A 25,615-nucleotide genomic window follows, 5' to 3' on the forward strand; every position below is an offset into this window, starting at 1 on the left:
CTCTCTCTGCCTGCCTCTCAGTGTACTTGTAATTTCTCTCTGTCAAATAAATAAATAAAAAAAATTAAAAAACAAAAAACAAAAAACATGGAAACTCATTCCTTGCCAACTCAGGCAAGTCATGGTCTCTGTCCTGTTCAGAATTTCTTAGCATGAACCACATGCAACTGCAGATACTAGCCTGTTTCTGACATGGGTAAACGTCCATGTAAACGACTTCAACATTCCAAGTCAGTCACCGGTGGCCAATGATGTAATCGCTCATGCCCACTTAATGAAGCCTCCCTAAGAAACTCAAATCATGAACACCCAAAAGTAGGGAGTCCAGAGAGCTTCTGAGTCGGTGAACCAGAACCCTTCCCCAGGTCCCCGTGCAGAGCTCCAAACTCCATGGGGACAGAGCATCTTTGTTCTGGATCTCTTCATCTGGCTATATCCATAGCTTTTAATATACTCTGTGACAAACTGGTCATCCAACGAGTTAAAAAAAAAAAAAAAGCATTCCTTTCCAGAGACGCTTGACTATGATCAACCAAAGCACAGAGAAACTCCATCTACCTCTTCAAACCTATCCCATGAGCCCAAACTCTCCATCATGTAAAAAACGATAAGGGCCCACGCGTCCATTTGATCTCAGGGAGTCATTTCTTCACCAACATGAGTCTCCCCTGAGCCTTGCATACCATGAATTTTCAAATTAGATTTTAAAAAGTCAAACATCAAACCTGGATACTCAAATGACAGACTTTCTTAGAACATGAGGGCTATAACCACCAGATGAACGTGAGCCTTCTCAATATCTCTCACCATTTTTTCTGTCCATTTGTACTATTATTCTCCGCCCCACCTTTTTTTTTTTTTTTTTCCCCTTACCATAGTAACCTGTTTAGCATGTAACTTTTCCCCTCTGGCACTAAAAGAAGAAGCAAAAGGCCTTCACTGGAGTTAATTGGTGACATTTTTTTTTTCCATTTTAGATTTATTGCATTTTAGTTTTATAAGTTTTCACATAAATTTCAGATTCTTAATGATAGACTCTAATGACTTTGTTTAATTGTAATAAAGTAAATATTTTAATAGCTATTTATATTTAATATGCAGAATTCATAAGCCCTTGGTTTGGAATATCTTTCTCATATGCTATTCTGCAAAAATCCTTTATTCCTTTCACAGATACTTAATTTTTCTAGATAAAACTTTCCACACACTCATTAATCAGCAATACCTCTCGGTTGAATGGCGAACACGTCCGCTTGATTAATACTGTGGATTGTATAGTGATGTGTTAAAGACAATTATGACTGAATCAGACACCACCGATGCCAAAGGACTTTGAAATCAAGGATGCTACTGTGCTTTGGGCTCCAGCAAAATATGTAAAGGACACTGCCTATTTTTTTTGGTGCATCTACAAAAAAAAGATGTAAGGGACCAGAAGGAGAAAGGGTAAGTCCCTAATTCCAACGCTGCCTTCTCCCCAATCATCCCCATGCATTTGAGCTCACCCCCAGCAGATTCAACTGTCTCAGCTTCATTAGTGATTCCACACTCAGCAATCTCCAACCCCCTCTTTTTTTAATTCTAAGCAAAGAGGCCACCGGCCAACTGAAGAAGTGAGTATCTATCTACTGCGACATTGTAAAGCAGGCTGGTGGTGACACCCAATTCATTCCACAAGGGGGATCTGGCAGTTGGAATTAGTGGACTCAAGAATCACGGTGCTTTGGTTCAATCCCGATTTTCGAGAACATACGTCATGACTAGAGTGCGCGTTTGTGGTTTACATGATGTGTGATGTATCAAAGCCCTGTATCTGAGGGAGTAAACGAGGAGCTCATTCCCCCACAGGGGTAAATCCTCGAAGGCAGAGATTATGCAGTAATTTTCCTATTGATCAGGGGATTGTGGGTAATTTATGAATTACGTGGCTAATTAATGCTTTCTGGTGGAGATGGTGACAGTTAGGGCATTCCACATACCCAGCTGGGATTCTCAACTGAATGAAACCAACAGTGCACTCCTGTTGTCCATCACAGGTTAACCTGGCATCTCTGGTGTAACTAAGATAGAAGAATTGGAATTATTCCTGAAGGTGTTACGACAAGGTAATTGTACAGTTATTACCTGAAGACAGTCTCTAAAAGTGGGGTTAGCTAGGCATTGGCAAAGGCATCAGAGCTGAAATACAATGAATTTTCAGTTTTAAGAGGAAATGAATGAAGTTAAAAATTGATATCCCTTACTTTGATGACTTGAGGACGTGCTTAGGAAATGTCGACAAATTGAGAAGGTTAGAGTGTGCCAAGATCCCACTTTTGGTCTAAAAATACCTGTGCACAGATAAAATACTGAAAATTACAAACAAAGATGTTAACGCGGTTCATTTCTTGGGGATGGGACTAGGAGGGAACATTTTTCCTATTTTTCCAACATTTCAACCAGAATAAAGAAAATTTTAATTATTAGTAATTATGCCAGTCCCCAAAACCTAGTCAGGTCCCCCCTAACACAAGTGAATCTTTAGGTTTTGTACAATTCCATCTGAACGGCGTATTATGGTAGGCAGGACGGATCAGAATAGAAAGGAGGCACGCTCAGATATAGAGTGTGGGAGGGTCAAAATGCAAACCCTCACATCCATGGCATAGGCAGATGCTGGCAAGATGACTGATGGCTTTCAGGAAAGCCCACGGCATTCCAGTATTCTGTCCAAACAGACGAAACTGGGGAATTGCTTCCATCTATGATGTTTGAGCACAGATATCCTGGAGAAGGACACAAAGCTGCCTAAGGCTCCAGAAAGAGTGTGCATGGCCTCTTAGTCACCAGAGCCTCAAACATAAATAAAGAATGTAGGACCACCTCATCTCCAACCTGTTTGTTAATTTCTAATTGTATCACCAACACAGGCACTGTACGTTAGCAAGGTGTTAAATCCCTTCATGTCTTAAGGCCATTAACGTGGAAACTGAGGCACAGGGCGGGGTTTGGGCATAGGGCCTTCTAGCCCGAGTTACCTTGCTGAGAAATTAAAGTGTGTGTTGGACACAGCATTCATTTTATATTTTTGGCTTCCTGTAAGATCTAGATCATTAACTGTGCCAATTTCCTCTGCAGAAACTACTTTAAATAAAGTGTCTCAAATAGAAATGCAATTTGAAGATAATAAGATAAGAGTCACTTTTTCAAAGACGGAACACGGTTTTCCCCATGTGCATTCTGAATGGTTCTGTATAGCCTTTCCTGACCCAGGGACTAAAGCACAGCCTTTTAAAAATGTTAAACTGAACATCAGTGAATGCTAAAAAGTCTCTTTTCTTGTGCACACAGAGAACGTATCCTCATTGCTAATCATACAGGAAATCTTTGCAAAGCTGAGAGGTGAACATAAATGCCAAGAATCCCAAACATTAATTTTGATTCCTGCACCCTTTCTGCAAAGCTGGAGAGCTCCAGAGGTTTAAATTAAAATGTCCTTCATATTACTGAAGAGAACACTTATGCAATTAAAAACAACTGTATCTGCCTACAGAGTAAAGCCCTCTTGTTTCTATTTTATTTGCAAAGTAAGAGATGCAAGTGAAGCATGACTGGGAGAGCTCAAATCGTACACCCCAAGAGATAAATTTCACAGTCCCCTAAGGAACAATGTTTGATCGTTGAGTTCCTCAGCACTTAGACGTTAGATTTGCTATTGCTGGGTCTTGATCTATGCAAATGATTTCCCTCAGAAATGTCTTACTCTCTTAGAATAGTCTGTCTCTATAAAGTCCTCCTCACTAAGCTTCTACTCATGAAAAGTTGCTTTATTAAAATATAGTCTTCGGTTTTTTACTAGCCAATAAAAAAGTATAGAAAATTCCCAAACTTCGCTGTTTAACGAAACGAAACTGGTAGAATGCAAAGAAGTCTCTGGAAAGTTCTCAACTTTTCTGGCAGTGCCTTGCTGTGTTTAGGGTCTGCCCTATGACCACTTCTCCTTGCTCAGCCCACTCCCCTTGATTATTCCAGCCACTCCCTGGACTTCAGATGAGCTCTATGCAGGTGACTCTCAAATCAATCCCTCTAGCCCACATCTCTCTCTGGGGCTTTACCCTGTGCTGTGGACATCTCCCCTCTAATGTCCTATGCAATCGCAAACCCAGGAGCCAAAACCAAATTCCTTTTCTATTTCAACCTCTCAAACCACTCCCTCACCTTGCGGAAGACACCATCGTCCATCCTGATGTCCATGCTGGAAACTGGAGTCCCCTGACTCCTCCGTCCTCCTTCTACCCACTTCCAACTGGGGCCTGTTAGGCCTGTGCTCAGGGCCTTGAATCTTGCTCAGTTCCACTCAAGACCCGTGTTCTCTTCCCTCCAGCCTCTACATTTTATGTGCCTGTGTCCCTAGGAGCCCAGCCCTCTCTCTCCTCACCTGGCTACCCCCATCTTTTATAGCTTGGTGGAGATATTTCTTTTTCAAGGGTAAGTTTCCTACCCCCACAAGTACGGCTGAGAAACCCCTTCTATGTACCTGCATGTTGCCAACTTCTTTTATGACAGAACTTCTCACAGTCTATTTTAACCACCTGTTTGTTTGCTGTCCCACTAGACCGTAAGCACCAGGTTACCCTGTCTCTTTTATCCCTCTGGTCTCCCTAGTGCCTAACTCCACACCTAGAACAGAATCAGCAGCCAAACAGTCCTGGAATGGATGAATGAGACTCAGAACAAGGGAACTGGCACTTACTAATGCCCACTGCATGGCGGCAACCTGCCTGCCAGGTGCTTCGAATAGATTATCTCTCATCCGCATGACCCTGTGAGCTCTGCATTATTTCTGAACAGTTCACACATGAAGGTCGGCGGAATTAAACAGCTTTCTCTAAGTCACGCAGCTCATAAGCGAACTGCAGACCGGGTCTATGTAGTTTCAAAAATTCCTGCTTATCTCCCTGCAAACACTGCCTCCCACTGTGCTCCGGGCCGTGCACAATGACCAGGGTTCTACGCTTTGGGCCTCACGGAGTCATTCTAATCTGTTCTCTACCTGACAGTCATTCACAGATGACGCCTCGCTAGAAGCTGCTGGTTCTGCAGACCCTTCGCACCCCCTCACTGTGGCTTGAACCCCCGCCTTTCTCCATCGGTGCCTATAGCCCTCCCCGAAGTGGCTCATCAGGGCCCTGCTTCTCCTGGCTGTTTTCACACGGAGCGGAGGTGACGATGTCACCACGCTTTAAAGCATCCCCCCTCCTACCTCTGCCCTGTGACAGCTTCCTCGACTGCCAAGACCACGCGTCAACAGGACAAAAGGCAGAAGCCACAGAGCTGCTGTCCAAAAGCCCCACGAAGCAAAGCCAGCACGGGCTGCTTTATTAGCGGGGACACTGAACTCAAGGTCTGGTGGACACCATGCTGCTGCTGCCGCTGCCCTTTGAACTTGTGTGCCTCTGGGGAAGGTGAGTCAGAGAGAGGACGTGGGAGAAATGGAGAGAGCAGGCAGGCTTCCATCTTTCTATTCAAAGGCCAGTGAGGGCAGTGCCTCCCCCACTCTGCTGATGAGGCTTCTCTCCAGAAAGGACACCTGCCACAGGCGGACGGCTGGCTCCACTGCATATGGGATTCATTCCCGATCTACCTCAGAAACATATGAAAAATCATAAATTCAAGGGCGCCGGGCTGGCTCAGTCGGTCAAGCATGCAACTTTTGATCGCAGGGTCCTGAGTTCAAGCCGCACCCTGGGCGCAGGGGTTCCTTAAAAATAAATAAATAAATTCGGCAATCCGGAAAAGGCCATTTCCTGGAACAAACCAATCCAGGCTAAGAGTGGGCACAGCCTGTATTTGAAAAGTCACCTCCTTTTAATCAAGTTAGAGGTAAGCCTCGGTGTGAACGAAACAGATTTCCAATCTACAAAACTGCAGATGGGACTGTAAGGGAACAAAACACCAGAACACTGGTTTCAAAGTTTTTGAAAAATTCAAACCCAGCTTTCCACAGGATTTAGTAGCTACTCAGGAACGGGAAGGGACACTCTCAAAGCAAGCAGAACTAGATGGAATTTTAAGTCTCTCTGTCTTTTACGTATCTGGAAAGGCCTTCTTTTTTCAAAGGGTATCAAAGCTGAAAATGCCAGGTAATTTCTTTCGTGTTTCTGCGATTGTTCAATGACATCAATAAGATATTCAGCAAATAGCATCTAAGTCCCTTTGTCCTATTATTAGAATAATATGTAAAATGATAGGAAATGAAACAGCCCTGATTCCAATGACCTTGCCGCCCAATTCAATCACAGTTTCACTAAAGAAGAGCAAAATGAACCACACTCAAGCTGTAGATTTTATGAATTAGATTCAACCTCCCCTCACTGGGGGACAGGCCTGGTTGGGCAGAGAAACGGTGAGGACTGGGGCAGCATCTGCCTCTCCCCTTCATATTCACGGCAACATTGTCAAGTTCACCGGAGGGTTGAATCCGGAAGAACAGGTTGGAAGAGAATATCCATAAAATCCAGGAACGCAGAACCGATGGGCAGGACTCCTGCTATAGTGCTCTTGTCTGCTCCTGTCCCATCATAACTGCAAATGAACTCTACTTTGGAAAATTCAATCAACCACCAAATTACACGAATGTTAAAAGTCAACAAAGCCAGTAGCCTCAATCTCACCTGGAATTTTTTTTTTCTGGTCAAAATTCTTTTTATTGAGGTATAATTGACAAATAATATTGAGATATTTTAAAATGTATACATCAGGGGCACCTGGGTGGCTCAGTGGGTTAAAGCCTCTGCCTTCGGCTCAGGTCATGATCCCAGTGTCCTGGGATCGAGACCCGAGTCAAGCTCTCCTGCTTGGCAGGGAGCCTGCTTCCCTTTCTGTCTCTCTGCCTGCCTCTCTGCCTACTCGTGATCTCTCTCTGTCAAATAAATAAATAAAATATTTTTAAAAAATTAAAATAAATGTATACATCATTCATCATTAAGCAGCGTAGGCTTAATGGGAAGGAAAGCTACTAGAAACTACTGTATTATTATTATACAATCAATCCTCATTATTCACAGATTCCGTATTTGCAAACTTGCCTGCTTGCTGAAATTTATCTGTAGCCCCTACATTAATAATCCCAGCACCTTTACATTCATTCGCTGACACACGGAGAGGGAACGCACCACCCCAACCTGATGTCCAACACGGCCACTTTCTGCATTCCTGTTTTAGTTCTCAGGCTTTTAAAAAAATCCCTTCCACAGACTGTTTAGTACCATGTTTCCATTTTATGTTTTTTTTATTTTTTATTTTTTTGAGCAATTTCACCATTTAAAATGGATCCCAAATGTGTTGAAGCACTGTTTGGATTCCTACTTACAAGAAGGCTTGCAATGTGTATATGGACAAGAAAGTCATCTTCGATAAGCTTCATCCCGGCACGATTTATAGTGCTGTGGGCCACAGGTTCAATGTTAATGAATCACCAATGAATATTACATGAGGTGGTTTTAAACAGAAATACATGTAAAACAAGGCTTTGTATTGACTGGCTAACATGAACGTTGTGACCAGAGGTTCAAAGGAACCTAACCTTGTATTTCTGTACTTCCCACTAGTAAATCCAGTATTTTCTGATAAATGCAGTATTCACCTACTCAGTGTTTCCAAGCCATGTATAGACCACACAGATTTGTGTTTTCAAATTATAGGCAAAACACCACCAATATGTAAAGCAGGACTTGGAGAGGAAAACGCAAAGGCTATTTACAGAGAGCGAGGTCACCTTTTTTACTTTTTTGCAGATTTTTGAATCTGACCATGGCTGAATGCTGGCTTATGCTGGATACCCACGTGTTCCTCTAAACTGTGATGCTGTATCAGAAATCAGTCGTAATTGTTATTTTTAACTCCTACACATGAAGTATATTTTCATCCTTGTAAAACGGACTTCTTGGAAATGAGAATGTCACAGGTGCACTACTCATATTCCCTGGAGAATGAAGGCTTCAGGCCCTCAAATCTAGTCTTACCTACTCTGCAGACAAAGACTAGGACATGCTCATTCTGCAAAGCTGCTCTTTTCCTAAAACAATAGGAAGTGTTATTGTGCCACTGCTTCAACCGAGAGCCTTATGCTGATGCTGTCTACACTCCAGCCTAGGCCACGTAGCCACAGCGACCCAAGACCTATTTTTTTTTTCATGGAAATCTAAACTTCAGCAACTCGGTTATTAGAAGAAAAACAGGCAAATCCTCGGGGCGCCTGGGTGACTCAGTGGGTTAAAGCTTCTGCCTTCGGCTTAGGTCATGATCTCAGGGTCCTGGGATCGAGCCCCGCATCGGGCTCTCTGCTTAGCAGGGAGCCTGCTTCCCCCTCTCTCTCTGCCTGCTTCTCTGCCTACTTGTGATCTCTGTCTGTCAAATAAATAAGTAAAATTTTAAAAAAACACACACACACCAAAAAAAACAGGCAAATCCTCTTGATTGTAGACGGAGGACCCCTTCTCTACCACAGTGTTAACACCTCTGTCGTCATGTACTTTTGTCTGATTTGGGTACTGCTCTGTGAAATCGATTTCCAAGGTTTTTCAAAGAAAACCAAGAGTTGGATTTTCTTATCACCACGTCTCAGAAAGCATTCGTTATTTCCCCCCGAATTACCCAAGGATACCGGACCAACTGGAAAGTAAGCATCAGTCACATCAAATCTTCCCCTGACTTTAAAGTTTCTAGTTATTTCCATAAGATCAGTTCACAGATATGTGTGCTGTTAGAATTAGTCTTGACGATGTGCGGACCACGAACCGTGACCTATTGTTTATGAGATTTCAGTTGTTTTTTTGGCTTAAGGTACGTATTTCTGATTTGTTCATACCGTACTGGAAATTCTGCTGCACTGAGTGTCTGCTCTGGTCGAGCTCAAGATCTCACATTTTTATGTTTGGGAGTATTACCCACGTTCCTAAATTGAGTTAAGGAAGAAGACATGCCACATCTCCCTCAAAGACAATGTGGGATTCTAAGGAAGGATGTGGTGCGGGGCCATTGTCCCCAGAGAGGGGCAAAGCGTCTTTATGAGGGATCCTCACTGCGTCAGGGTAGCAAGCTGGGATATGAGGATTCTGCGTGTCATTTGCCTCAAGTACCCCAAAAGGAAGAACTTAAAAGCAACCACAAAAGCACGAAAGGGAAGCTGCAAGGCCGTATCTCCCTTCAGAGAAGACGTTAACGCCTGGCATGGCCCAAGAATGCCTCTAGAGAAAGGGGAAGGAGACAAAGAGAAATACTTCATTTGGAGTTTATTTTTCAAGTGTTCTTCCCGGTTCACACTTGGCAAAAGTTAGTAAGAGTCTGATCTCTTGATAGGAACCACAGGGAACTTTACCAATCTCTCCACACAATTCTTACTGTCTCGCTCTCTTGAGTTGGGCAAAACAAGCCATCACACACACACACACACAAATGCCAGCTTCTCTCTCTCATGTATTCAGTGTGGCTAAAATAACTCATATAATATGAACTAATTTTTCATATTTTTTTCTTCACAAAGGCTGCGCTCCATAAATAGTCAACAGACCAATTATCTAGGGGGCAGAAGGGCGTAGACTTTTACGAGATGGGAGTCCCCTAACATTCCTCCAGCAGTCAGAGCCTCCTTTCTCAGAGCCCGCATCCCAGAGAAAGAATCAGACGGAAAGCTAGTCCCATGTTTGCTCTTTTCATTAAGATTTTCAAAGAACACTTTATCTCAATGTGCATTTAGAAGAAAAGGAAAGTTAAGAATTTTTCCTCCAGGCAAATAACTCATAAGGGGAAAAAAATCCCTTCAACATGATTTATTTCACAGGGATCACGGAGGAGGGTGTGGAAACAGATCTCTAGTGAAATTCCCGGACGGCTGCTAATGGCTGCCTTGAATAAGAGGTAAGTAAAAAATTTTCAAAGACAATTATTAAATAAATCCATTACTATTGTCCCAGTGATCACAATTTAGCTAGAATGTGGTGAGACCTTGCGGACATACGTTCAATTTGACTGGACTTGGGACAGTCAACCTCAGTATTTTATTCTTAACAATGATGGAGCAACTTGGTGAAGGCAGGGCTCCCAGAACATGGTTCTAGAAATTTATGGGTTACTCACTCAAGGAATGCTGGAGTTAAAGAAACCTCAGACATCGTTTCAACCTGCATACAACTTGAACATCCTTTCCAACAGATAAGATGACCAAAACCAAAAAAAGATTAAGAGACTGAGTTCCCACATTGAGTTGGAAATAGGGTTGGGCTAGACTGGAGCCCCCTTGCCTTCTGGCCTGGGGCTCCTAGTGCCATCTTGGGCCTGCAGCGAACATGGCTGCCATCCCAAAGTGGGTAGTGAACTTCGTGGTGGTTCCTCCCTGTCTAATTTTACTGCCTAAACACACTGCATCTGTTACAGGAGTGGGACCCTAATCGTGTGGAGAGAAAGGACTAGGAGGCCAGAGAGAAGTTCTAATGTCACCGCTTGGCCAAGGTAGAAGAATGCGAGGTGATCTCCCCACCCCAGACCCCACCACATACCCATCACTGCCATTTTTCACTCTTGTGAGTGTCCCCACAAACCCTTGTCTCTTTGTGTTTCTTATGGCCATCCTAAAACAGAGGTGAACCTGACAATGAGTGTTATTTTATCCAGTATGAGAGCAAGTCACAGTTTTGAATGAAACAATCTTCATGGAATAGGTTAAGATGGGAGGTATCCAAGGGATATATAAAGGTAGAACGAACTACGCACAGGGGAAAACCTTGTTAGAAGGACTCTGTTTAAAATTTCATTATCCCTATTCTTTATTCCCTTAATCAAAAGCAAGTAATAGTTGATGAAATGATGATCCTTAGCATCAAAATTAGCACCTGTAATCTGGAATTTCAACCAAGATTCAGACCGCGTGCTGGTTATACTGAGAGATTTTTCCCAAAATCTATTGCCACTAAACATTGTCCTTAGAGAAGTAATTACAAAACCCCATTTAGCTGAAGTGCCTAACAAAAATATGTGTTAATATTTTCCTCTTCAGAATGACACATTTCACGTCAATCAAAACAAATAATAAACCTAGAATTAAATGGCATTTTTTCGTAATGTTGAACCAAATCAAAAAAGAAAGCTTCAAAAGTGCTTTGAAAGGAGAACCAAAGTACCAATTAAAGGAAAAATTATAGGCAAATTAAGAATATGCTTTTTCCAATGACACTGAACCTCAGTCATTTTCTCCACGAGGATCTGAAAACCCTATAATTGTCCCAGAAGTCTGGCAATCTCACCCATTTTCCCTCAGAAGAATAAATAGAGAGCTATACGTTGTGGCTTGAAGTTCAAAGACATGTTGCTTTAAAATGGAGATGGGCGGTGAGGGGATGGGTGGCCCATGCCAGGACTACTCTTGCATATCATCACAAAAAAAAAAAAAAAAAAAAAAAAGGAAAGAAAGAAAGAAGTATAAGCTACACTTCTCAATGCAGTAGCTTCATTTATCACTGTTGTTTTTCATGCTTGGTAATTGGCAAAAAGATGAAAATAACAAAGATGCCCTTCTTCTCGCAACTTAGGGACAGTGTATTCTATTTCAATGGAATGTGTGCCTTCGGGGTGATGGAGGCACGGGCTGTAAGTATTTTAGCAGCCCGCTTCTAACAGGAGGGCGTCATGGGAATCTGGTAAGCGGGTAAATGTGAACCACCTCCTCATGTAACTGTCACAGAGCTGGAAGGGACAGAGCTCAGCGACCACACTTACTCTGTACCTCCACAACAATCTTGGGGATTGATCCAGGACAAGCGTTCAAAATGTGAAAGATTTACTCAAAAAGATGATGAAAATTGTTCTCTTTTGGAAATGAAGGAGCGTATTAAGATTTTCCATGACCAACACTTTCCTTCTGCAGTGAGGAGAAGAGACCAGACCAGTGACTTGGGCAGACCTGGAACCAGAGCTTAGCAATCTACATCCATCAGCCACTGCTCTCCTCACCCACCAACCCCCCTCCCACTGCAACACCCCAACCCGGGGGACACTCTTCCTACTTGCACCTACTTGCGTGGGTCTATGGTAGATGATATGAGATGAAGGGAAGAGATGAGGGCTAATCTCCCCATCTTTTACAACCATAGCAATCAGAGTAATTATTTAGTATTTTATATAGCATGGGGCCCCAAACTTTGGAGGGGGGGGATGGCTTAGCACTCTTCTACTCACAAAAGGACCCCTTGATAAGTATCTGCATTGTCTGAACACATCACAGAATCTGAGGTAACTAAACATACCCTCTGGGGGGAGGTTCCACAGAACAAAGACCAAGGACCCTTTGTCCCAAAGCAACCTTTCTCCGACAGAAAATCAACCCCTTGCCTTTCGACTTCAATGTGATAAGCCCCGAGTGAGTGGGCGCTCAGATCCAAATATTAGCCTTCATGTTTCTGCCAAAGTACAATTTGCTATATGCTTTTTTGATGAATGTTTAAAGCAGTCCTTTTTAAAAATGGACAAATCTTGGCAGGAGGTTAGAAAGTCAATTAAGTGGCAGGGAGAAAGTGTAGTGCGGTGTTACGCCTCATTTTCAAGAGTGATTGCAATTATAACAGGTTGCTGACATATTGTACACAGGGAACTGTTAGTCTGTCCAGTTTTATGAAAATCCAATACAGGAAATTGGACCTTTCTTCCCAAATGAACTAGGGAGGGACGACCTGCCCCAGAATCCTTCCTGGTTCGCAGACAGCATCTTGCTTCTGCTTTTGTTTTTTTTTTAATTGTGTCTCCCCTGGTAACTCACTGTTAGTCTCCGTGCACTGATGATTAACTAACTGCTAGAGAAGGGGGCTTTAGGGCAGAAGACGAGAGGTAAAGGGTGAGATACCACTGCCAATTACGGGGTAATCAGAAAGCGCACCGTCTCTTTAACTAAATGTAAGATAGTGGCAAATGTGTCTGATTAATGAAAATTCAACCTACATCCAAATTTCAAGACTCCCTCTCCTGTGAAACGTTAGGCAGACCATTCAGCGACGTGAGCCGAATATTAAGTTGATTCTAGATCAACACATGCCAAGTATGATGCCAAGATGAAAAGAAAACAGGTTTGCTTCAACAGGTGCCTTTTCGCTTTAAAGCATTATCAAGCATATTAAGCATTAACACGAAAATAATCAGACTGTTTAAGAATGCCTACTTAGCTATATTAGTAGTCTTTCATGCTTTTAAGATCAGTGCAAATACCCCTGCTCTCTAAAGGGCTTCCAGGTTCTCTCACCCGGGGAGAAATCTCCTCTTCTGGGTTCCTATAATGCCTTATCCATATTCCCCACAGAAGATTTAGTCCATCTGTCTTGTGTGCGCGTGTGCACGCATGCGTGTGTGTATCTGTAGATCAATCGATCGATCTAACTACCTATCTATATCTGCCACTAGACTGGAGATCCTTGAGCACAGAAACCATCTTTGCTAATCTTTATGTCCCCATCAGCTTTGTGAATTCCTGGATCTTATTGGATGCTTAATGAGAATTGATTATTGTGTTTACGGAGAAGAGGAAAAGCGTCAAGTTTAAATAACTCAATGTCACTGTAATCAAAACTGACAATTTCTATGCCAAACTTCTCACCTCCAATTATAGCGAGTTACGTGAACATAATAGCATCCTGCCCGGGCTTTCCTTTGTTTTTTGTTTTTTGTTTTTGATTCCTGTCATCTAGTCCCCGGGGGGCGAGGAGTTGTGGATGAACAGTATAATCTATAAAAGTAATGGTATCAGAGAAAGAGAAAAGAGGAAGTATTTGGATAATCAGTAAAAAATGATCAGTCCTTGATTCTATTAATAATGTAGGAAATCACTTTTAGGTTGGTGTTCATTGTAAACAAATCCCTTGACTGCTGGATAGAGTGGTAATAATGGGGTTATTTAGAATGACCCAGCAGTCGGGGTGACAGGCTTTGAGCTGGCCCCGCCCTGCCTGCTGTCTCAGCCGACCTTCCCCACAGGGAACCTTCTTCCCCCAAACTCTCTACCCCTCCCCTCATCACAGCAGGTCTCCGGGTCCTCATGGGCACAATGGAAGCGGGAGAGAGTCAAGTGACCTTTCTTCTCTGAAATTCTCAGAAAGAAGGCCCTGAACAATTGAAGCTGGGCCCAAGCCTGAATATCCACGGACATGGGCCGTGTGCTGGCATCATCTCCCAGATGGAGTTCCTTGGGTGCTACCGTTGAAAAGCAAGTGCAGGGGCATGATGTTAAAAATGACAATGCAACCTCAAGAAGGAGAATACAACTTAAAAAGAAAGCCATCAGTCCTATTAAAGAGCACAGGTATCATGACGAGCTGAGTCACGTATGAAACAGGTGAGACACCGCTGAGTCACGTCTGGAATGGTCGCGTCACACTGTCCACCTGAAACTAACCTACCACCGTACGTGAACTAAAATGAAAAACTTACATAAAAATATTTTTCCAAAAAAAAAAAAAATCAGTCTTCACAGATCCACAGATTTAGAACAGAAGACAATATGGTTTCCAAGGTTCTGCATAAAACACATCATCTTTTGCCCTTTTCCCTTTGGATTTGTACTTCTCTCCTTCCCGTTCTCTAGACATAACTCCAGAGTCTTTTGATTTCCTCTCCGGCTTTGCTTGCTCATACTTTCCCGACTCCTTATCCCACACACAGGCAATGTCAGTGCCCCGCATCTAACCTCCCTAATCTTTCCTTAACACTCACTACAGCTGTGATTATCTCGTATTTGGTTCCCTCGAAGATGGAAACCATCTTGCTCACTGTGGTATGTCCACGCCGTTGCTGTTCAGCGACTAGGGAGGAAGGGGAAGGAAGGAAAAAGAAAACCTTTCAAGGAACATAGGTGAGACAAAGACACTGAGGTGGGAAACGAACAGCCACGGCTGCCCAATGTCTTCTCACCCTCCACTCTTCACTCAGCGGCTTCCCGACAGAAACCCTCGTTCAGAAAGTCCTGGGATAAAGACAAGAGCTTAAGAAAGCAAGCTAAGGAGAGCTCTACGGGGCGGTGCATGTTGTAGGATTAAGGAGTGTGTGTTAATATGGCTCTACGGGGTGGTGCATGTAGTAGGATTAAGGAGTGTGTGTTAATATGGCTCTATGGGGCAGTGCATGTTGTAGGATTAAGGAGTGTGTGTTAATATGGCTCTACGGGGCGGTGCATGTTGTAGGATTAAGGAGTGTGTGTTAATATGGCTCTATGGGGCAGTGCATGTTGTAGGATTAAGGAGTGTGTGTTAATATGAGGAGGAAGGTCAAGGTGTTGTCAGGAGATTTTTAAAATATTTTCTAAAGGACCAGACTCACACACAGCGGCTTTGTCAGGATGATGGTTATATGACCCGAATCCAATGCAAGTGAATCTGAGACCATGTATAGAACCAATTTAAGCATTACTTATGGTCAAAGACATGAAGTCTTCGAGTTCAGATAAACTATAAAGGCCGTGGCATGGGTTTTTGTATTAAATTATCATGACCAACACAACAGCAAATCCATATTAAAATAACTTCAGAAAAAGTTGGTTGATACACATGTCAGCCACTTTCTCTGTTTTTTTATTTATTTTTTTTTAAAGATTTTATTTATTTCAGACAGAGAGCAAGAGACAAGAGAGCATGAGTGGGAGGCTGGGTGGGGGGAGCAGAGGGAGAAGCAGACTCCCCACCGAGTAGGGAGCCCAACATGGGGCTCGATCCCAGGACCCTGAGATCATGACCTGAGCAGAAGGCAGAGGCTTAACCCACTGAGCCACCAAGTGCCCTGCCACTTTCCCTCTCCTCTACAAATCCCCTACATGGTTTTCATGCTACAAGTCCCACCCCTGCTCTTCTGGAAGAGAAGGAAACGCGTTATCTCGCCCACAATTCAATGATTTCCTGGAATGCTGTGAGCCGCTCCTTTGTGTGTGTGCTTTTTCCTTCCTCCTCTTCTTCCCCTTCTCCTTCCGCTTCCTCCCCCTCCCCCACTTCTCCTTCTACCTTTTCCTCTTCCTCTTCCCATTCCCCCTGCTTCAGTCCCCTTCCTCCGTGCCCTCCCCTTTTTCTTCTTCTTTGAACTCTCACACTGGTATTACAAGTTCAACAGCCTAAGATGGACCTCAACTCTCACCTCCTTACACAACCGTGGCGATCTGACAAAATCTGAACCTGTCTGCTTTGGCTCCTTCTCGACGATTCCCTTCCCAAATCACCACTGGGTTTGTCTTCGCTAGCAGATCACTCCACAAGGCTGCTTCTTCCTGTCCCTCTCTATGCCTCAGAAATATAACAAAATAGGGAGAGACTGAATTTCAAGCCCTCCAACACAGTTTTGACCTTTAGTGTGTATGTTCTACCTGGCCCGCTAGCCTCAGAGCGAAGAGAAAAATCACTTTATACTTGCGCTATGGATCTGAGGTGTGTCATTGATCTAGCACTAAATCTATAATTATCCTACAATTTTTTTTTAAGATTTTACTTATGTATCAGAGAGAGAGAGGGAGAGAGAGCGAGCACAGGCAAACAGAATGGCAGGCAGAGGCAGAGGGAGAAGCAGGCTCCCTGCCGAGCAAGGAGCCTGATGCGGGACTCGATCCCAGGACGCTGGGATCATGACCTGAGCCGAAGGCAGCTGCTTAACCAACTGAGCCACCCAGGCGTCCCCTTATCCTACAATTTTAAAAAAGATTTTATTTATTTGACATTGAGAGAGACAGCACAAGTAGGCAGAGCAGCAGGAAGAAAGAGAGAGGGAAGCAGGCTCCCCGCTAAGCAGAGAGCCTGACATGGGGCTCGATCCCAGGACCCTGAGATCATGACCTGAGCGAAGGCAGAGGATTAACCCACTGAGCCACCCAGGCACCCCTACCCTACAAAATCTTAAATACTCTTCCCAAACCTACTATTCAGTAGATAACAAAAAGGGAATATTTTCGTAATAAAAACATTAGAGGCTCCACACAGAAATGTAAACATATGTTCATTCAATTAGGTAAGGTTAGGGCAGTCACCTCAGAAAGAAACAGCCTTTCAAACCTCAAAAACTAAATGCTTAGTGGTTAGTCTCAAAAACACACGCAGGACACCAAAAACGATCTTTGGCTGGCAAACAAGGTACTGAGAGGTTAAAATGCCTTATCGGAGTTAAGATGAGTCAGTGATGGCAGAAGAACTGGCAGAACCCAGAAGCCCTCCTATAGGACACTGAAGACACCACCCAGAGTGACCGAAACCCAGGCAGGAGACGACGCAGCAGCCTCATGTGCCAAGCAGGTCCCACAAGAGCTAAGCACAGTGGAATGACCCAAGCCTTTCTTTTCAAGCTTCTCCCCTTCTCCCCTCCCAAATGGCTTAGGATTTGCACATTTTCAATTCTCAGCTTCCTTCATACAGATTCTTCCCTGTAGCCACCGATGAACAGGAGTAGCAGTGAGTCGTCAAGGGGAAAATTTATAAACAGATGCTAGTCTCCTGTGGGTCTTTATATATACAGAGAGAGAAGAGGGGAGGAAAGAAGGAGACCGGGAAAGAGGGAGAGAGGCTGACCCGAGCACACTAGGCTTTGCGTGAAGCCCTGGTACGCGCACGCGCACGCATCACCAATGTCTGGGACAGAGAAGCAGGAAAGCCAGAATGGGCGACCTCAGCAGCACAAGGAGATGCCGAGACACAGCCGGAAGAGTCGTCCCATGGGGAGCACTTTTTATGTGGGGGGGATCTGTGCTCTGGTCCACGCCATGGAAGTTACTCAAGAGTCCTTCCGAAAGGTGTTTTGTCTTTAAGGAAGCCACTGGAAGAGCTCCCACTCTCTCTACCCCCTTCAGTTAGGGCCTCCATGAATATTTACTCTGAAGACAGATGACCACCAGCCTCTGAGATAGCCACCACCCACCTACCTGACTGGTAACAGAGGTCACTGCTGTGTCACAACTTGGTCAACCCATATTTCGCCTTGGTCTTTTTCTCTTTGTGCGGCTCTCTACCCTGGGAAGTCATGTCAGAATCCTCTTCAGGGCAGCCGCTGTGTGTTTCCGGACAACAAGCCCGCCGCCATCAGCCTTCTCTTCAGCTCTTTCACCCTCCCGTTACAGTAGCTTTTGTCGCCTTTCCTCCCTGAATCGTCTGCGGTGACTAGAATGGGCCTGAAGACGCTGACGAAGATCCGATACAGCGTAAGGATCTTGTATGTTGATTTTTTCCGCCATAAACACACAAGACCTGGGGAGCTTCATTCTCCTATGAAGCGGGATCCTTGTGTCTCGAAACCTGGATGCTCAAAGGCCAAACCATTCTATCTGCTGTGTTTTGGCTCAGTTGCCAGAAGGAGCTCAGGTCTCGTGTTTAGATCTTTCCCATGGCTTAGCTCAAGCAAACGCCCCTTCCATGTAATATCCACAGCAGCAAAACCTGCAACTCTCCCCAGCCACCAACTGGCCCCCAGTCTCTCCTCAGGGTCTTGGTTACAGTAAGCAGGCTTACGCTGTCCCCCAACCACTGCACAAGAGCTCCACCCATCCCCCCTCACGGGCAGAGTCTGCGACCCCTTCCCACAACCCCTCGTAGACCACGAGGGAAATGTCTTCTTCCCACCCCACCATACATCCCAGGAAGACCCTCGCTAGGAACACAGCCTCTCCACCCATAGCACAGGGGAAAGAATCCCCTCTTGGGCCCTCACAGCCTGGAAGAGAAGGCTCACTAAGTCCCGAGAAACAGAATTAGAACGCAGAACCCATTTCCCATCGAAACAACAGAATGAGAGCACAGCAGGTCGGCAAATTCCCAGATTAAAGGACTTTTTTAGAACGTGGGTGACAGATTCCATAGAACCTTCCTCGATGATAAATTTTTATAGCCATAAACAGTCATTTGGGGTAGAGGTACAATGGCAGAGAGGTACCGCTACGTAGTTTCCGTGGCCCTGAGAACCATCACTTGGCACTGATGATATTAAACAATTACTCTGCATGACCTGTAACTCTCTTTTTTTGAGATGCGTTTTGAGCCTGCCACTTCCAATAATATGAATCTATTATTACCTCCTCTTTCCTCATGATAGTCCTGCAAACTCCATAAAGAGTGGACAGATCTATTCACAGAACAGGAGAGGCAAGATAAGTAATATGACATTCCAGTATTTAACAACTTCTGGTAAATCTGGAGGAAAGGTAGTAGTCGAGATAAGGCTGTTAGTGAACTATTCTATATCTCAAAAAAAATTTTTTTAAGATTTTGTTTATTTGAGAGAGACTGAGAGAGCACACATGCCCGAGCATGAGCCCAGGGAGGGGCAGAGGGAGAGGGGGAAGCAGGCTCCCCGATGAGCAGGGAGCCCGATGTGGGGGCGGGATCCCAGGACCCTGAGATCATGACCTGAGCCAAAGACAGACACTTAAGCAACTGAGCCTCGCAGGTGCCCCTATATCTCAAAAAAAGAAAAAAAAAAATTTAAATATGCTCGTGTCTTTTGTGGGACTACACACAAGTCCCATGTTGACTGTGGCTTGAATGAGCATCACTGGAGCTAACGAGTACTTTGTTTTTCATGGTGTCTTGCCTAGTCAAAGGCTCCCTGACCCCTTTTGGGGAGCCCTTCTGAGGAACACGTATGCCAACAGGCTGCCTGTTTGCTCCTCCTTCCTAACCCTTCCGAGAAACGGCCCTCATATTCATTTTTGCAGTTGACACGGCGCACATGTGACATCCAGGCCTAGGATTCTACAATAAGAGCACTCTGATCTAAATGATCATTCCAATTAATTAATTAATTATCGTTCCTTCCCTTTTAGGCCCTCATGCCAATGAGACCTAAACCCTTCTGCTTTCTTTGCAGGGTGAGAAAAACAAACCCAAGGAAGGCTCCTCCGTTTCCTGCAGGGGACAGAGCTGCAGCCCGAATCTTAAAGCCATGGGAAAATTCTGAATTTAGACACCTGAGCCCTGCTGAGCGGCTGAGCCAAAACACAGACGCAATGGCTCAGGCCTTTCAGAATCCAGTTTCACAGGAGAAAGAATCTCAACGCTGGGGTGTGAGAGTGTGTGTGTGCGTGTGTTGGGGGTTGGGCCTGGGGGCAGGGAAGGAAGTGTTGGTTTGCCTGCTTTTCCTCTCATGCTGAAGGCAGTGGGAAGCACTGAGAAAATTCTGCCTTGTGCCTGCAAGTGACCCCTCCACGCGGCGGTTGGAGGTGGGACCCCAGCAAGTAGGCTGTTACCAGGCCACCATCCTCACTTCAGGGGTGTTTGGGCTCCTGGAAGAAGGGAGTGAGGGTAACAGAGGGTTCAGCTCCAGACTCCAGGACTTTCCAGAAGGGGCCCCCAAGTGGGGCCCATTTTTAGCACTAAGTAATTTGACCAAGTTCCTAGTAGGGTAATTCCAAGTGATCTGGCAAGCATGCATTCAGTTAAGAAAAGCTATGTGGAACAGCCGAAGTTCAATTTGTGAAAAAAAAAAAAAAAACCCTGCACTCTCATTTTCCTATTGAAAGACACACTCGCAAACACACACAGACAGATTACTCTATTTTTAAAAAATACCAGCATCCCTTGCAAGCACAGTGCCTTGATTACTGACTTTAGCTGGAAATCTCTTCGCAATTGAATAGGGCAGGGAGAGCTTAACTTCCCCCCCATGTGCATCTGCGAGAATCAGACAGTGGTTCATCTCTGAAGAGCTGCCCCTGAGCCTTGGGCTTTGAGGGGAAAAGAGCCTGCTGGAAAAAGCTATCACCGTCGTCGTGATGACACAGTGCTGATAGGCATCTACGGGCTCATTAAAATGTAAGCCCCCGGACGACAGGAAATGCCTCTAAGCATTGTCTGCAACCTGGGCGGGCTCCAATATTAGTCTCCGTAATGCCTGACTACAACAGACTGTACTTCAGGTCACAGGTCCCCAGTGTCCGCCTGGATCTTTCCCAAATTTGCTTTTCCTCATCTGCCTTGCCCTTAGTATAACGGTTAGCCCCAGCTTTTCAAAGCCAGTCAGGATCTCAAATATCTTTGTCCCATTGTTGTCTATGCGTGTTTGTGTGTGTCTCTGCACTTGGGGTCTGGACAGCACAGTAAATAATCAGGTATAACACTCTCCTTTTCCCCTATATCCCCATATCCCAAACCTGTCTAACATATAGCACTTGTCAGAGGGAGCACTCATCACTGGAGTTTTTAATGGAGGGACTATCGAGGCACTGGGAAACAAGGGAGGACTGAGGGAACACCACTCAGCTCCTCCAGGCCACCCGGCATGGTCCACGGTAGGAAGAGAAGACAACAAATGCGGAGCCTAGCCAGCCTGGACGTGTCAGAAATCAGGACGCTGGGACGTTAAGGAAGCTGTTACGATCTGCACCTAAGCTACCCGGAACTCCTAACTTCCCCTGCCTTATCCAGTACCTTCAGTCCCTCCTCAAAAATGCCTTATTCCAGTGCCTTCTGTCCCTCCTCAAAAAAAAAAAAGCATAAACCAATAGCAGCGAGGCTATTGTCAGGAAGACTGACGTGACCCTGAATAAGTCACCTATGTTTTCTGGCCCAAGGGACCTCATGTATCCTTTGAGGATGGCTGGGTAGACCCCGCGGCCCCCTTCTGTGATTGTGAGTTACATTTTGATCTGAGTTAGTTTCGATTCGCAGTTCAAGACTAGGAAGGTTAACCAGGTGGTAATTCAAGAGGAAAGGGCCTTGGCCGTGTGTGAGGCCATCAGGGACCCAGTCCAGGTTTTGACTGGCTCAGGGGAAGTCTGGTTGTGGCTCCAGGGCACCCCTTACCCCAAGTCACACCATCCTCCCTAAGAATGAGCCCAGCACTGCTTGCCAGTAGCTTCTCCAACAAATGAGATCTTCCTTTTTACTTCTTCCTAGACGCAAGTTTTAAGAAGCCACTAGAAAACCAGGTAGAGGGGTACCTGGGTGGCTCAGTTGGTTAAGCACCTGCCTTTGGCTCAGCTTATTATGATCTCAGGGTCTGGGGATCAAGTCCCAGACCCAAGCCTTGCACTGGGCTCCCTGCTCGGAGGGGAGTCTGCTTCTTCCTTTCCCTCCCCACCGCTCATACGTGCTCGCTCTCTCTCTTCCCTCAAATAAATACATAAATAAATAAATAAATAAAAAGAAAATCAGATAGAAACTGAAGGAGCTGCTCCAAAATGGAATGCTCTTACATCCTCTCTTCTGGGAGGGACAGAACTAAAGTCTCCACGTGGAGGTCCTTACCCTGTCCTTCCTTATCATGCCACCAACAGCATGACTGTGCTTTTCCTCACCTTCCCCTACTTGCTGACCATCTTGGTTAAATACACTTACACGTGCCCAGACTCCTCTGTTCTGCCCAGTCCAAGTTTTACAGTCCTTGGTCCCTGGGCTTCCCCCCTTTACGAAAGTGACCAGCATCTGTTATCTCCTGCCTGGGAGCTCGCGTGTCTCATTCTGCAGTGATTCTCCGCCAACCCAAACCTTGACCTGCAGCCTCCCTGCTCCCAGTTCAGTGTCACCCAAAGAAGACCAAACGAAGCACGCCAGGCCACGGAATTGACATCCAAGACGAGAAAGCAGAAGTAGTCTGTGCCGTAATGCTCCAAGCCTCACACCCCAAACAAAACACACACAAACACACACACATAGACACACACACCCCAAACCTCATATCGCCATCATTTCTTCTTCTTCTCTTTTTTTTTTTTTAAGATTTTATTTATTTATTTGACAGATGGAGATCAGAAGTAGGCAGAGAGGCAGGCAGAGAGAGATGATGAAGCAGGCTCCCTGCTGAGCAGAGAGCCCGATGCGGGGCTGGATCCCAGGACCCTGGGATCATGACCTGAGCTGAAGGCAGAGGCTTTAACCCACTGAACCACCCAAGCGCTTTCGCCATCATTTCTATTAAGATTTAAAGTGCAGGTTTTTTGCAATCACAGTTGGTTCAGTTCCTTCAGGAACATTCCTTTTTTCGTCTCCATTTTATTCCTACATCAAACTGGATCATCGTGATCTATTTCCTAAGGTTTCTTTTTAGAGCATCTTAATTCTGGCAGCAGGACACCAGGCACATGAAACAACAGATCAGATACAAAGACTTATCAAATGAATATCCTGTCTCAGGGCTTTTCGTTTTTGAAGTCTTTTTTCTTTCAGTGGGCTCCAGCCCACGTCTCTGGGCTCCCCGCACTGTTTGAAAATGCCTTCCTCCCGGGGGGGAAGAAAGCTGGTCAACTTCTCAAAGCCCTGGGAAGAGTGAGGCTTTCTCCCAGCAAAGCGCTGCGGGCCTCCTGGGCAGAGCCCCAATGTCTCTGAGGAGGAACTAAGCCAGGAAGGAACAGGACGGGACATGCCAAGCCTCCCCACGCTTTGTAAAGGGGATCCAGACCAGTCCAGAAGCAGCCGCGCATGTTGTAAGAGACTCCCAACCAACGCATGGAGGGGGAGGCAGGAGGGAAAGGCAGCTTTTTTGGTTTCGGACAAGAGTCTTAAACTTGGAAGCACTTGGTTTCCTAATGTCTGTGCCATTTCCAAATCAGGATCCCGGGACTCATCCTTTGAGGGCCCCGGCGCAGTAAGATGGATTATACCTTACCTAGAGTGGTTCTGTATAATCAAAGAAAAATGCTTCCTGCCTTTGTCCAGAAAAATGAGGAGGGCTTTCCGAAGAGAGAAAAGCAATTTAATTATCATTAAACAACGTTTAACTGCTGTGGGCAATCACCCTCTGCACTGAAGCGTCATTTAATTTAAAAGAAACCACAGTGACCCCCAGCCCTCTCCGGCCCTCACGTGGCAATCAATGGCCAGGAGCTGCTCCGGGCAGGGACCCGGGGCCACACGGCACAGCAGGTGAGAGACCCCAGGGAGGAACGGCAAGCCCCAGAACCCTGCGACTGCTGTACCTTGCTTTCCTCTGTCCTGCAGAGCCCCCGACAGCAGAAACTCAGGGCTCCGCCTTCCTTTCTCGGTCTTTCTCCAGGAGGGCAGACAGATGGCTCCATGTCCAGATGGGCAGGTGGCCATCGGCAGTCACCTGCGCGGCCCCCAGGCGGAGGGACCTTTCCCCTCCACGCTCAGCTCACCTTCAGCTGTGCCCATCCTTCTCCATAGCTGGCCTGACGCACCCGAAGGACAGAGGCCCGGGATTTGCAGTGTGATTCATGGATAGAAAATACCGGTTTTTCACTGCTACGCAAATGCAGCCTGGGTGGGGTTTAGGTAAATCCGGATGTGGACACCGAAAAGGAGCGCAAGAATGCTGCTCTTTCCCTGTGTATTCCACTCAGCCCAAGCGGCTCAGCCCCGCACCTCTCATTAGAGTTAACTTGAATGGCATCCGGTGAGAAGGGGGCAGCTGACGTCCCCTGCACTTGCAGATTAAACAGAGACCGATCTAGGCTTAGTTCACAGCAAAACTTATTTCTCACATCATGAGGCAAAGACCAAACCGCCAGGTGTCTCAAACTGTTTGCTCAAATTGCTTTATCCTGAAAAGAGTGCAGTCACGGTCAATGCCTCTCAGCCTCAAAACCCACCAGGCCAGAGCTTCTAGAACAGAAGAATTAAGAGAGGGGTGGGGGCGCCTGGGTAGCTCGGTGGGTTAAAGCCTCTGCCTTAGGCTCAGGTCATGATCCCGGGGTCCTGGGATCGAGCCCTGCATCGGGCTCTCTGCTCAGCGGGGAGCCTGCTTCCTCCCCTCTCTGCCTGTCTCTCTGCTTGTCATCTCCGTCTGTCAAATAAATAAGATCTTTTAAAAAAAAAAAAAAGAGAGATTGAGAGAGAGGGGTGGGGTGGGGCTACAATTTCCGAATGCTTGAGAACCACCCAGAGAACATGCCTCCGATTTCCTGACTGCCACCGCCGGTGTCACCTGCCCCCACGGGACCGCCCTCAGAGCCTGTTGGTGTGCAAAGGTCAGTGGGTCACCGGGACTCAGAAGCCGGGATCGCACATCGGCCCTGGACCTCATAAGCCGTGAGGCGGACCCGAAGCACAGCCCTTCTCCGAAGCTCAGTTTTCTCTGCGAAATGAGGAAGGAGAATGCTGAGCTCTCCAGCATTACCGAAGGTTTTTGCAAGCAAGCCCACACTGAACAAATGCCCAGCATTGAAGGTGCTGGTGGGACCCACACCCTGTATGTGCCACCGTCGGCCAACCCCAGCCGGGTGTGACAGGAAGGCTGGGCCTGACCTCTGCGCGAGGGGGAGCTTCCGAGGGGCTCCCCATGGGAGCTGCCAAATTCACCTGCTGATCATATCTGAGCTCAAATCAACGACCGCAAAATGAAAAACACTGGCTTGGACTGAAATATAAATGGTTTCTTTTTGTGAGTTGGGAGCAGATGAAAAGGCAAACATCGCATGTATCACAAGGCCCTGGGAATTACCTAACCCAAGGACTTAGGACATGTGTCTCCCGTTTCAGACACTGTTGCATCGACGTAAGCCTTTTTTTTTGTGGTCAAGATGAAACATTTCAGTGGATCCTCTGAACATGTGAGACCTAATGGAAGTGTTATTAGGAAAAAAAAAAAAAACAAGCAAAAAAGAAGAAAAATATCAGCATTTGGCCTTTGGGTTAATGACAAGCATGATGGATTTTTCTGGACCCCAGGAGTGGGACCCCTGGTGAGCAAG

General features: G+C 45.7%; 1 protein-coding gene across 16 annotated transcripts in view; it reads right to left on the reverse strand.

Annotated features, from left to right (window-relative positions):
* The window catches only part of KIAA1217 (KIAA1217 ortholog), a 289,219-nt gene that overhangs the window by 224,899 nt on the left and 38,705 nt on the right, over positions 1-25,615 (reverse strand). Inside the window, exon 1 of one of the 16 annotated variants that reach the window (XM_059183922.1) lies at positions 23,882-24,241. The exons of the other annotated variants lie outside the window; for them this stretch is intronic. Within the exon in view, the coding sequence (XP_059039905.1) occupies positions 23,882-23,980 (99 nt within the window). The 5' untranslated portion in view covers positions 23,981-24,241. Of the gene's footprint in view, positions 1-23,881; positions 24,242-25,615 lie in introns of those variants that run through there. 16 annotated transcript variants of the gene reach the window in all.

Source organism: Mustela lutreola, chromosome 8, assembly GCF_030435805.1.
Source record: "Mustela lutreola isolate mMusLut2 chromosome 8, mMusLut2.pri, whole genome shotgun sequence".
In the NCBI taxonomy this organism is placed as follows: Eukaryota; Metazoa; Chordata; class Mammalia; order Carnivora; family Mustelidae; genus Mustela; species Mustela lutreola.